This window comes from Sceloporus occidentalis, unplaced genomic scaffold (assembly GCF_023333645.1).
Source record: "Sceloporus occidentalis isolate IW3139 unplaced genomic scaffold, rSceOcc1.0.p SCAF_1, whole genome shotgun sequence".
NCBI classification, from domain to species: domain Eukaryota; kingdom Metazoa; phylum Chordata; class Lepidosauria; order Squamata; family Phrynosomatidae; genus Sceloporus; species Sceloporus occidentalis.
In genome coordinates this window covers 23,382,810-23,396,046 of record NW_028316981.1, presented here as the reverse complement: position 1 = coordinate 23,396,046, position 13,237 = coordinate 23,382,810, and the positions used below count along the sequence as shown (strand labels likewise).

Genomic DNA, 13,237 nt, shown 5'->3' with positions numbered 1-13,237 from the left:
TGATTTTCATTGTCTTATTCACTGTAATACTGGAAATGGCAGGAAAGTTTCACTGTAAGTGGAATTCTTATTTTCAGAGTGCAACTCCCTGATTTTGCTTTCTGTACACAAGTGCCTTTCCCCTATTAGCAACTCCATCTGTGTGTGGCAGATCACAGCCTAGGTGAAATGTTAACCTTAGATGGATGCCAAGAGATTGTTCTATGACTCCCAGCACTTTACATCTATATTATTTGCGTTATTCTGTTATAAAAGAGAGCTTTAAATACAAGATTACCCATTGGTAGAAAAACGGAAAAGGAGGAAAAATCACACAACACAGAACACGATTTACTGGTTTTAATCTTTTTTTTTTTTTTTTTTAATTCCCTAGTCTATTTCATTCACAACACATACAAATTCCTGTTCACTTTCGGCACGGCTGGATCAGAAAGGCAGGAATCATTCAGGACCACCCACCATCAAATTCTTAGTAAACCACCAAACATTTTATTTTAAGGATCAGCTGGTTCTCTGACAGTGGCTGCAGCTGATGTGCTATTCTTCTGTGTTTGTGTGTCTTCAAGTTGCTTGTCAACTTACGGCATACCCATGAATTTTATAGAATTTTCTTAGGCAGGGAGTACTTAAGAGGTGGTCTTGCCAGTTCCTTCCTCTGAAATATGGCCCACAGCACCTAGTATTCCTTGGTGGCCTCCCATCCAAGTACTAATCAGGGCTCACCCTTCTTAGTTTCCAAGATCTGATGGGATCTGGTACCTTTTGAATACTTAGGCCTTACATGGGTGATAGATCTTTCTTCAGGTAAGCTGTTAATATCTAATGTAAAATTGATATGCTGGTCCAGCTCCAAGCTGAAGACATTGAATATCTATCCAGCTGTGCTTTTGGAAGAAGCTGTAAATTAAGCTATAAGGTGACCTGCAATCTCACCTCACATCTGTGGCAATCATATTATTTATTTCATGGGTGCGGGGGATGTACATTCAAAAGATGCTCCTGAACCACTTCTTGGTCAGTTTGTAATGATATGTTTTAATCTTACGGTTATTAAGCAACTGCAAAGTGTTTCCCTCCCTTTTTGCATTTAAACAAAGTTGCATGGTATGTTGCCCAGAAAGAAAACATGATACAGAGCAGTGAAGAACATTTTAAAGAGTGAATCCAGGGATACTCATGGAATAGAAGATGTGCAGGGAGGAGGAGCATTGCCCCTCCAAATAAGAATTCTCCCTCCTCCAAAAAGAAATTTTCCTTCAGTCTCCAAATTTCTAGCATTAGAGTAAGACACTGAAAACTGTTCACACCTAGAACTCTTATATTTGCAATGTTTACATTCCCTTGGTCAATTTCCTTCACTCTTTTTTTTATATGCCTAAACTGTATTTCTGAATGTTTAAGTGAAGTTTTAAGTTAGAAATTTGAGGAACTGAAGGAAAAATTCATAGAAGGGCAGAATTCTTATGAGGGGACATTGCTCTCATTTTGTCCACCTCTGTAGCTACACTCCTGCAGATGTGTTAGGTTTAGGTTAACACAGGATTGCTCCTCAGAAACAAAGAAGTGGACATTTCTTTTAAACTGAAATATTATCTGCAGTGATTAATGATCTGCAGGTAATAAAGCTGAACTCCACAGGTGATTTTCAATCACATCTGTGAAAGGCAGAGATTAAATTTGTTCTGACCAGTTGACAACCTTAATAGTGAAATCAATGCTAGATATTTGAATCTGGCTTTTGGCTTCCTTATCTTGGTACCAAAATACTCAAGAACTATCCAAACAATTTCAACAAGCCTTCAGCAGACTCCATGGGCTTTGGTTCCTTACCCTGGGATATACTCCTGACGACTGTAATTCAAAGTGATGTGATGAGTTTGGCACATATTTGTAGTAGTAACAATACCATTAAAAATTGTGAGAACAGAAGCATGAAGTGCTACAGAAAAGAAACAGGAAGGGTGCACATATTATTTGGGAGCAGAATCAGGTTCTAAAAGGAATGATGTGAAATAGATAGCATGTCTCACAGGATCAGAGCACCAGGGCTTTCTGAAAAGTGGGGAGGATGAAACTGCCAACACCTCAGTTCTCCCTGTTCCCTGTATGTGTAATTCCAGACATCAGAGAAGTCAGACTGAGATGGAGGGAGCACATCAACAATATATTAGTGTGAGCAACTCCTATTGCAATACAAAATATTTGAAAGTGGCTTGGTCTCAAAGAGGCAATCAAAACCCATTGGCTTTACCAAAGACCTGCTTTCAGTAGAAACAAAAAAAATGCTACAACTGGATCAACAGAGCTGCCTGCCTTTTGGGTTCTCTTTAGGGATGTGGCTGCTATGAGAAGCACACACACTTCCATATTTATCACTCTACCACTGTTTGGGCAGGTGTACCAATTAAAAGCAGGTCAAAGTCTCATAATGGAGCAGCTTTTTAATATACAGAAAATGACCAAGGGGGTTTTGCAGTCAGACCTCCCCTGCCTTATTCCAGCAAATTAGCTCCAGTTCCTGAGCATTACAGTTCCCGGGCGCTGAGATGTTAACGTAATACCTAAGTGCTTTTAATGTGATGGATTCCTCTTTAGAAGAGGGTAGGAAAGGATGCTGTTTCACTTGTTTCACAAGGATTGCGTGTGTGGGATGCGAGTAAAGATCCCAAGCCTTCAAGTGCAGGAACCATCCACCTCCACATATCACCCAGCCCCTTCATTCTAAACCACTCTGCTCTACTCCACTATCTAGTCTACCCACGTAATCTATTACATCCCCTGTAGCCCAATCCAAAGTCCACTTAAAGGCAGTTTTCAACTCATATTACACTGAAATCAAAGCTTGGCAAAGTTTAGTTCTAGACCAGAGGGCATACTTCAATCTGAGCTTGGAAGTGTTACTTTTCTTGGACTGCAACACCCAGAACCCAAGCAGCCAACATGGCACTGACATTTGGTCTAGAACTACAGTTCATTGGCAAAACATAGATGTCCTTCTATTTAGAAGACTTCAAAATCAATCCCATTTTTCCTATTCAAAGGGCCAATAGGTAGTTTAGAAAGCCCCCTTAAGTGCTGGAGAATAAATAATGTTGTACAACATGGATGCTTGATCTGACTCAGTGAAAGCAAGCGTGGTGCAGTGATTTGACTATGATTCTGGAGACCAGGGTTTGATTTCCAGCTCAGCCATAAAACCCACTGGGTGTCCTTGTGCAAGTCACATGCTCTTAGCCTCAGGGGAAAGCAATGGCAAACCTCCTGGGAACAGGTCTTGCCAAGAAACCTTCAGAATACAGTCACCTTTGGCTCACCCTAAGTCAGCAAAGATTTATACATATATTTAGTTTATACCATCCTTTTAAACATCTGCCCCAATATGGCCAGAAGAATGTTAGGCTAACACACTGAGCAAAATCAAGGGGTAATTCTTGTCCAGTGATAAAATGATAAATCTGGTCCAGTTATTTTGAGCTGTAGTGGGAAGATCTCCTAGGATGTATCTACACTGTAGAAATAATGCAATTTGACACCACTTTTAGTGCTGCAGATCAATCCTAAGGAATCTTGGGACTTGTAGTTTTACAAGGACTTTGGCCTCTCTGCCAGAACTACAAATCCCAGGGTCCTGTAAGATGGAGTCATGACAATTAAATTGCTATCAAACTGTATTATTTCTACAGTGTAGATGCCCCCTGGGAATCGAACCCTGGTATCCAGAGGCACAGTACAACCACTATGCCATGCTGGCTGTCAATCGGAGCCATAGCCCAACAATATTCTGAGGACCACCTATTTCCCAATCCTGCTGTATGCCATGTATCACAGAAGAGACTGTTATCTTATATAGGTTCCTGTGTTTCCCTCTTTCACGTGGTAGCTACTGCTACTCAACATTCCTTCCTCCAGCCAGGCATTCCCCAGCTCATCCTAATCTTTGCCACAAGCATATTGAATTATCTAAAGAATACCCATACATCACCATTATGAATTGGTTATGTAAATTAACCCTCTTTAAGTGAGCTTTCTTTTTTTTTTAGCACAGAATGTGGGTGTTGTCAGCTACCTGGCAGTTTCCTTAGTCCCTGTGTGTGGACACACTTCTAACTCTGTTTGGCAGCCCTCTGCATTTTTACAAGACTGCCCGGTTTGGCATAGCACAAGCTATGGGGAGAAGGACCCTCAAAATATTCCATCTCCCCTCTGGAATGGCGAGGAACATAGCAGCCATCCTGGATCCCAAAGCAGGGGAAATGATGTACCAGGCCAGGCAGATTGCAGTTGCAAGAAAGCTTTTGTGTTTGACCAAACATTGTCTCAAACAGAATGTACCTGATAAAAAAGTTAAGGTGAAACTTGACATTTCACCTACCATTATGCTAATCTGAATTAGTCAACATAGTTTTACACCCTTGGCACCTCAATGACTAAAGAACCTTTTTTTTTACAGCACAGCCCACAATGAACTTTGGATTGGGCCCTTATATATCTGGGGAATTTCTGTCAGGACCACTGACTGCTTGTCAACCAAAGACATAACTCCTCGCACCCCCTTTCTCTCTAGGGTAGATGAGTTGTCTCCTTAGCATGGTTCTATTTCCTTACACTGTGGGGAAGCTGGTATTAGAACAGCCTCCCCTGCCTGGTGAGCATGGCCACGGAGATGCTGGTAAAGGTGGGAGGTCCCACGGAAGCGCCGCCCACACTGGGGACAGGGATACAGCCTCTCTCCCTCACTCACACACTGGTGTTTGAGAAGAGCCGAGGAGTCGGCAAAAGGAATGCCACAGTCCCTACAAGTGTGGGCAGGGAGAGAGCCATTCTCTGGGTCATGATGGTGGTTGCGCTGGTGCCGTTGGAAATGCAAGGTGCTATTGAAGCTCTTGCCACAGTCTTGACAGACATGAGGTTGGCCCCCGGCATGGGTGCGCTGGTGCCGGTAAAGGTGGGAGGTGTGCCCAAAGCGTTTGCCACAGTCCCCACAGGAGTAGGGCCTTTCACCTGTGTGAATGCGCCGATGCTGCTCCCAGTGGGAGCTCCAGGTAAAACTGAGCCCACACTCCCCGCAGTGGTAGGGCTTCTCAGAGGAGATGTGAAGCTGCTGGTGCTGAGCCAGTTGGCCCCGCGTGCCAAAGCTCTGCCCGCACTGCCCGCAGCTGTAGGGCTTGTCAGCCGTGCCATGGAGACGGCGGTGACGGGACAGCTGCAACCGGCCCCCAAAGCTTTGCCCGCAATCAGAACATTGGTGACTCTGATCCCCTCCTATCAAATGTGAGCGCTGGTGTTTCACCAAAGCCAGCCCATCGGCAAAAGCTTTGCCACACAGGGTGCACTTGTAGGGTTTGCGTCCCCGGTGAGTGCGCTGATGCTGGTCAAAATGCAGAGTGGTGCTGAAGCTGCGTCCACAGTAGGTGCAGATGTAGGCACGGGTGACATTAGCTGCAGTGTTGGTCCCATGGGTACGCTGGTGTCGGTAGAGGTGAGAGCTGCGACTAAAGCGCTTGCCACATTCGTTGCACGGGTAGGGCTTCTCTCCAGTATGGATCCGCAGGTGCCGGGCAAAGTGCGAACTCCATGAGAAGCTCTTGCCGCAGTCACCACACTGGAAGGGCAGGCGGCCAGTGTGAAGCCGCTGGTGGGTCACCAGCTCTGTGTTGCGGCGGAAACACTGGCCACATTCAACACACTGATAGGGCAAGCCACGGTTGGGCAAGATGGTCGGGGCAGGTGTTACAGGTGTGGTGCCAGCATTGGCATGTGCCCGCTGGTGCCTGTAAAGGTTGGAGCTGACATTAAAGCTCTTGCCACAGTCTCCACAGTGGAAAGGTCGCTCCCCAGTGTGCGTGCGTCGATGCTTATTGTAGTGCGAGCTGCAGCTGAACACCTTCCCACAGTCCTCACACTCGTAGCCCTTCTGCAGAAGCATGATGGGTGGCCCATCCCTTGCCAGAACCTTCTTACCACCTCCTACCTGCTGAACCACTCTCCAGCGCAGACTCTTACAATTCCCTGGGACCATGCTGGCATCCAACTCCACCACCTCAGTATTATTTTGCTGCTGGACGTCTTCCTCCTCACTTTCCTCCTCCTCCTCACTACCCAATCCTTCACCTGCTGAAAGAGATACAGAGGACAATAATGCTTCTCACGGACAATCTGCCTATTCAATGGATTGCCATTGGTGATTCCTAACACTTCCCCACAGGGCTTGTATTAATGTGAGCCTCAGGCGACCCTAAGACAACCCTATCACAGGTTTTTTTTTTTTTGGGGGGGGATGAGATTTGTTCACAGGGCTTTGTCATTGCCTTCCTCCAAGGATGAGAGCGTGACTTGCCCAAAGTCACCCAGTAGGTTTACATGGCTAAGGTGACATTTGAACTTTGGTCTCCCAGAGCCACAGTCCAACACTCAAAGCTATACACCATTCTTCCCTCACACATACAAAAGTACACAAATACACACACACATATTTGCAATGAACACTGGGTAGCATCTAGATTAATGTGTGTGCAACTGTCAGGCCCCCTCACCTCCAGAACCTCACCCACATGCATGCCACATGCAACACAGAATGAGGGGATTCTGTGAAATGGGAGAGGCTGCTGTGAATAAGGCAGCATTTTCATCCTGGTTTTGGAAATTCTTCAGCAGTCCAGCCTGCCCCATTCAGAGGGGTAGAAGTCCCAATTCTACCACTATTACACCTGATTAAATCTGGATCTCATGAATGTGGGAGGGAGGTGGAAATTGGATCCTGATCAGAGCTTGGAAAATTTCTGGACAACTAATTCTGGGAAAAACCACATCAGACTATAAACTCTGCAGAAAACACAGCGAGGAACACAACCTAGGAATGAGAGCCATGTCTTCTTTGGGCAAGACCAGCCAAGGACATATGAAAAGAACCCAGGCTTATGCAATGAAAGAAAAGATGCTCTCCTCACCTAAATTGCCTCTTCTTGTGTTTTCCCTCTTCCCAGGTTCTGGGATGCAAGGCTCCTCTTCCTCTTCCACCAAGAAAATCTCATTGTGTTGGGAACTTGGAGGTCCTGCTTAAAGAAGAAAAGCAATAATGTAAGATTTCACTTTTTCCTGAGTCCCTTTAGCCAGAGTTCTGAAAAATTGCTTTTTTAGACTACATCGCTGAGAATCCACCCCCAGGCAGCCTAGGCATTGGACATGCTGGCTGTGTGACAGTGGAAATAATAATCCAAACAAGTAAATTTTCCAAGCTATGTGTTCCCAGTGTGCTTCTTGAATATACTTTCTTAGTTGAGGCTTCTGGCGCCATATTAGAAGCTACATAAAGTTTAAGCTTTTCCTCAATGAATGAGCAATTGTAACTGCTGCTATAGAAATAATGGCAAAGCTGTGGGAATTTGACCATAGACTCATGCTGGAGGACCTACAAATGCCTAGAGAAATGTTCTCTCTAGGAATTTCTATGTCCTCCAATGAGACTCTGTGGTAAAATTCCAGAAGAGTCACCCTGGAGGACTTAGAAATTCCTAGAGAGAACACAGTAATGAAATCCGTGAATAATCAAAGCTGCAAAATCAAAGCTGCAAAATCAAAGCTGCAAATGTGGAGGGCCAACTGTACATTCTTCTTTTACTGCAGCTCACATGTGAGAATCAGCCATCACGGCTCTATATAGCTCCACTGGCCCTGGCAGGGAGTTGGACTAGTTGATCCTTGGTCTCATCCAATGCTACCTGACAATTCCTGAATGCAACAGGAGACAGCCAGAGCAATTAAAGTGGAATAGCAGCACTATAAGAGTGTAGTGCAGTAATCTGGTTAGTCTTCCTTTCTCAAAGTTAAACATAGCCACCTCCCTAAGCTGTTCCTCAAAAGGCTAGCTTTCCAGACCTTTGATGATCTCAGTCATGCTCTTGTGAACATGGTCCAGTTTATGTTGTCATTTTAAATTGGTTTTAAAACCTTTTGTAAACATTTTTAATTTGTTATGGAAGCCATCTTGTGTCCCATCTTGGGGAAAAGGTGCCATATAAATAAAGTAAATAAATAAATAAAGTAAATAAATAAACTGTGGTGTCCAGAACTGCTGAGATCTGACCAAAGCAGAATAAGACAGCAAACTCTACGATTCTATGATTCTACTATTTCCCTTGATCTGGACACTATGGTCCAAAACACATTGCAGAATTATCCAGTTTGAGTCCACTATAACTGCCCTAGCTCAATGCTAAATAATTCTGGAAACTGTAGTTTTGTGAGACATTTAGCCTTCTCTGTCAGAGAGCTCTTGTGCCACAATAAGCTACAATTCCCAGGATTCCTTAGCACTGAGCCAGGGTAGTTAAAGTGGTCTCAAACTGTATTATTTCTGCAGTGTGTTTGGACCTATATTCCTGCTGATGCAGCCTAGAATTGACTGGACTTTTTTGAGTGCCACTTCACACTGTTGACTAATTTTAGCTATTAGTCTACTAAGACCTTGAGGCCCTTTTCACTTGTACTGCTTTCAAGCCAGATGCCACCTGTTCTGTATTTGTGCATTTCATTTTCCCTACCTAGATGCAGTAGGGCTAAATTCTGGTGGGCAGTCAAACAGTGTTGTTCTGCATGGCCTCTGGCCCTTGAAACTATTGTGGCTGTTTTAACTTTCTAGTTTTAAATTATTTTTGAAGCGTATTTTTAAAAGTTTGCATTGTAGTTTCAAATGTTTTTATTTGTTGTACATTGCCTTGGGAATTCTGGTTGTATGAGAGGCAATATTTAAATATTTCAAATAAAATAAAATAAACAAACTGATTCCATATCTCTGCACCTGCCATTATTTCCAGTAGATTGAGTTCACATATTGACTACCACTATACACATTGTTAATGGAAACAGAGAAAGAGACAGCAACGATTCTGGTAATACAATAGCAATGAAATAAAGGGCAGGATGTATCCACCAGTGGGTTATAGAGGAACCAACAAGATCAACCAGCCATCAGAAGTTACTAACACCTGTGCTCTTTAGAAATCACCCAAAGAGGGCAAACTTATTTTCTAGGATCAACAACTCAACTTCTTTTTGGCCTGGGAGGTCCAGTTGTTATAGGGTGAAGTGAGGATGGAATACTTACTCAGTGCCACCAGACTTTCACAGTTCTCCTGGTGAGTTTCCTTGTAAACAGATTTCTGATCAGGATCTACAACCAGCCACTCATCCTCCATGTTTTGATCCCAAGACAGCTTCTAGCAGGTCACTGGCTCCTGAAAGAAAAGTGTTCACTTACATCACAAACATCTATTTACCTGCCCTCCTGTCATCATCCTACTCAGGTGAGAGCAGTAAAATGAAACATACTGGCAGAAAGGAACCAACTCTTGTGTGTGTGCATGTGCCTTCAAGTCACCTGTCAACTTATGGCAACCCCATGAATTTGATAGGGTTTTCTTAAATTAAGCAAGGAATACTCAGAGGTAGTTTGGTCAGTTCCTTCCTCTGAAACATAGCCTACAGCGCCTGTTATTTATTGGCAGTTTCCCATCCAAGTACTAATCAGGGCTGACCTTGCTTAGCTTCCAAAATCAGAGGCGATCTGCAGCCTATAGGGCATTTAAGCCTTTCCAATCAAATAGTACCCATCTAATTTTGATGTCAGTTTGTAACTTCTTATTTTTTTACAGAGAATATTGATCTATTGGCCAATAGTTATTAGCCTTGAGGGACTTGTGGACAGAATGTTACAATTATTTGGAGCTACAATGTCAGAAGCGAGTCAGTGTGTTGCACTGGTTTGAGCACTGGATTATGACGCTAAAGCCAGGATTTGAGTCCTCACTTGGCCATGGAAACCCATTGGGTGATCTTGGGTGAGTCACATGCTCTCAGCCCCAGAAACTTCCATGAAAGGTTCATCTTAGGGTTGCCAAAATCAGATCAGAACACTGGTCTAAAATATAAATCGTCACCCTATCCATAATCATTAATGTGAAATTATACATCTCACTTTACCTAGAAATACACTGGAAGTGTAGAGCAGAATCCTCCTTTTCTTAACCATCCTAACTGCAACTATGGAAAAGAAACCAAAGACTTTAAGGGTCCCTAATCCATGGTGATGGGCCAACTGCTGAGATTTTTGGAGACAGGTCACACATAGAAAACAATCACTGAATGACTGCAGCCAGCCATCAAGGACAACAAAAATGTCTTGTTGGCACCCTGAACAACTAACTAGCTTTATTGTATATTGTCCATTTCGGTTGGCCAGTAAAGGTATCACTGATGGATTTTTGTTTATATTTGTTAAATGGCCAATACCCTGCATGTTTTCTACTTTTATTGTTGATAACTTTCATAGCCTTCAGCTCTCTTTCTCAGCTGGATCTGATGAACTGGCCTGGGGGCCTGAGAAGTTATGCCCAATACAACTTGCTAATCTTTAATGTGCCACAAGAAGCTTTGTTGTTTTTGCTGTAACAGACTTTAATAGCTATTGTTTTTGATAGCCATCAAGTGACAACTTATGTGAATAGGCCAACATGAATAGAATTTCCATATCCTTTCACATAACCTCAAATATAGTTTGTACATTTGGTTGGAAATTAGTACAGTAGTGCATGTATGAATAGTAATTGATAATATATGAATGAATGCATAGTCTGTCTGTATGAATCAATCCTTAAATCTTACTACAACTGGAAACTCACGACACTGCCTTTTGATGATTGAGTATCATGATCTGCAAACAAAAAGGAACACAGAGATAATGAATACCAGATCAAGTTGGCCATTTTGTCTGAAGTTGAATGTTGTAGCATACTTAGCATAATGGTTAATCCAGCCCCATTTCTTGGCATTTTAAAGGCATGAGATAATTGCCATTAAATGCTGCTTTAACTAGAACATACAGTTGCATACTCTTTAGCATCTGTACTGTTGTAAGTGAACCGATTAAAAAATTAATCTTGGGGAAGAAGGAACTCTATTTTTCATCCAAGCACATGCATACACTGAGATGGAATAGTCCCAGACAACCTGTGGTCCACTGAACTAAAAGCAGTCCACAACCTCTGTGTTGCAACCTTCCAAATAGTCAATAACTCTTTTTTGTGATTTCCAGTTTCTAGATATAGTTGCAAAAGCTGGATAGTAAAGAACGCTCCAAGCAAGTACCAAAACTAGAATAATTACAGAACAGTGGGCCTTGACTCAGTTGCCAGGTAGACTTTCCTACCTTGTTACCTGTCCTAGATTAGCCTCATCCTGGACTGTGAAAGAGATGCAATGCTTGAGGCTTTAAGTTACAATTACTGACACGGACAATGCTTTTCATGACAATCCTAAGAAAAGCTTGATTTGCTGTTGGGACAAGATGGAATTCAGTCTAAAAACTGTCCTTCAATCACACACACAAATCCATATTAAGAGTCCTTATCTGTCTGCATGATCATGGACAGGTAACTAGATTTCCCTTCCAGCTTAATAAGAACTGTGACTTCCAATTTCTATGTATAGTTGTAAAAGATGGATAGTGAAGCAAGCTGACAAGAAGATGATAAACTCATTCAAAATGTGATGCTGAAGGAGAGTTCCGCAGATACCACAAACTGATAAAAAGACAAATGAATGGGTCTTAGAGCAAATCAGGCCTGAATTCTCACTAGAAGCAAAGATGACTATATTGAGGCTATTGTACTTTGGACATATCATGAGACAATGCAACATATTTGAAAAGACGATAGTGCTTGGTAAAGGGAAGGCAGTAGGGAACTGTGCTAGAAGTGGATTGATTCAATCAAGGAAGTCATGGTGCTCAATTTCCAGGATCTGAGCAGGACATTGATGACCTGGGATTTTGGAGATCTCTCACTTATTGGGTTACTGTATGTCAAGCATGACATAGTGGTTTGGACTATGACTCTGGGGACCAGGCTTCAATTCCCAGCTCTACCATGAAACCTTTGGCAAGTCACACACTCTCAGCCTCAGGGGAAGGCAATGGCAAACCTCCTCTGAACAAATCTTGCCAAGAAAAGCCCAGGATAGGGTTGCCATAAGTCAGAAACCACTTGAAGGCACACAATAAGAAGTCCAAGTCAACTTGAGAGCAAACAACAAGACAAAGAACGGTGAGGTAGACCACTCTTATGCCCATTTTGCAGCAGGGGGGGAAACAGAGGCTAAAGGATAGAGGGATGGATAGCCAGCTAAGACAAATGCTTGTAAATATGAGTTCAAACCTTAACACTGCAGAATACCATTTTCTTCTAATATAATTTCAAAAGCTGGGCTTTGAGGATTAACAAAAGACCTCATGCCGGATCTGAACCTTGAGGAATTTTCCCCAAACCTACCTTTTCTACAGATCAAGGCATGAAGTGCGCATGGAGCAGCAAGGCTGGAAATTGGACAAAGGAGCTTCAGAAGGACTGGCCTTCAGGGCAAGGTATGCTCTCGCTCTCTCTCTCTCTCTCTCTCTCTCTCTCTCTCTCTCTGGTTTCTTTTTTAAATTTTTTCTGGCAGCTTTTTGGCTTGTTTGTTTCTTTAAAATCTGGCAAGGTACCTGGGAAACTTTTCCAAGGCAAGAGCAGTGTCCTCTCTAGGGTTGGCTGGACCATTGTTCAGTTATAAGCCTGGGCGAAGCAAGGAGTTTAACAAAGATGGTGTGTGGATGATGATGATGATGATGATGATGATGATGATGATGATGATGATGATTTAAAGCAACATTTCAGAGGTCACCCACCCACCCACCTTTTCCTTCACCTCTGGCCTCCTCCTCCAACCCTCCCCCATTTCCCTCTACTATGGGAAACTGGGAGCTGTGGGGCTGAAGGGCCCTGCCCCCCCTTCCCTGCCCCTTCCCCCTTCTCCTCCCCATTCCTCCATTTACCTGATTTCTCTAGACACAGGAGCAAAACCAAAAAACTAGGAGCCAGCTCTGTGGATTCCAAGGGAGGGAAATCTCTGCCTCCAGAGGCTCCAGGATTCTGATCCCCCAAACAATGAGGAAGTCTCTTGCCTGGCTGGAGGTGGGTTTTGTTTCTTCTTACCAATGCATGCCAAGGCCCCCTGGGGGCAAAGAGGGAAGACCTCTATCCTCCTTTTGTGCTGATGGGATGGAGGACCCTGGGGGCAAGTGGATCCCTCTGGCAAGGGGGAAAAGGCAAGGAGGCAAGCCCGATCCCAGCCTCCCCATGGCTGATCCCCCCCTTTCCTTTCGGATCCTCCTCCCCCTCCCCTCCGCCTGCCCCCTCCTCCCCTCCTC

At 43.6% G+C, this 13,237-nt stretch overlaps 1 protein-coding gene across 4 annotated transcripts; it reads right to left on the bottom strand.

Moving 5' to 3' along the window:
• Positions 1–356: 356 nt before the first annotated feature.
• LOC149321195 (uncharacterized) lies at positions 357–13,169 on the bottom strand. 4 transcript variants are annotated; one of them, XM_089516796.1, is made up of 5 exons: positions 12,863–12,882; positions 9,979–10,038; positions 9,104–9,233; positions 6,948–7,055; positions 357–6,114 (listed from the first exon to the last, which is right to left on the bottom strand). In XM_089516796.1, exons 3-5 carry the CDS (start codon positions 9,192–9,194, stop codon positions 4,583–4,585), a joined length of 1,731 nt encoding a protein of 576 aa, XP_089372922.1. In that variant the 5' UTR covers positions 9,195–9,233; positions 9,979–10,038; positions 12,863–12,882; the 3' UTR covers positions 357–4,582. The 4 variants fall into 4 exon arrangements, with proteins under 4 accessions (XP_089372922.1, XP_089372951.1, XP_089372940.1 ...); XM_089516825.1 differs by having other exon boundaries at positions 357–6,111; XM_089516814.1 differs by having other exon boundaries at positions 6,948–7,052.
• Between the last annotated feature and the right edge of the window lie 68 nt (positions 13,170–13,237).

Excerpts from the sequence above, each read along its gene's own strand:
- LOC149321195 (XM_089516805.1), bottom strand. The coding sequence starts at position 9,194 with ATGGAGGATGAGTGGCTGGTTGTAGATCCTGATCAGAAATCTGTTTAC. Across the intron at positions 7,056-9,103 it reads TGAAAGTCTGGTGGCACTGA|CAGGACCTCCAAGTTCCCAA; the intron begins GTAAGTATTCCA and ends TTCTTCTTTAAG. Across the intron at positions 6,115-6,947 it reads CACAAGAAGAGGCAATTTAG|CAGGTGAAGGATTGGGTAGT; the intron begins GTGAGGAGAGCA and ends TATCTCTTTCAG.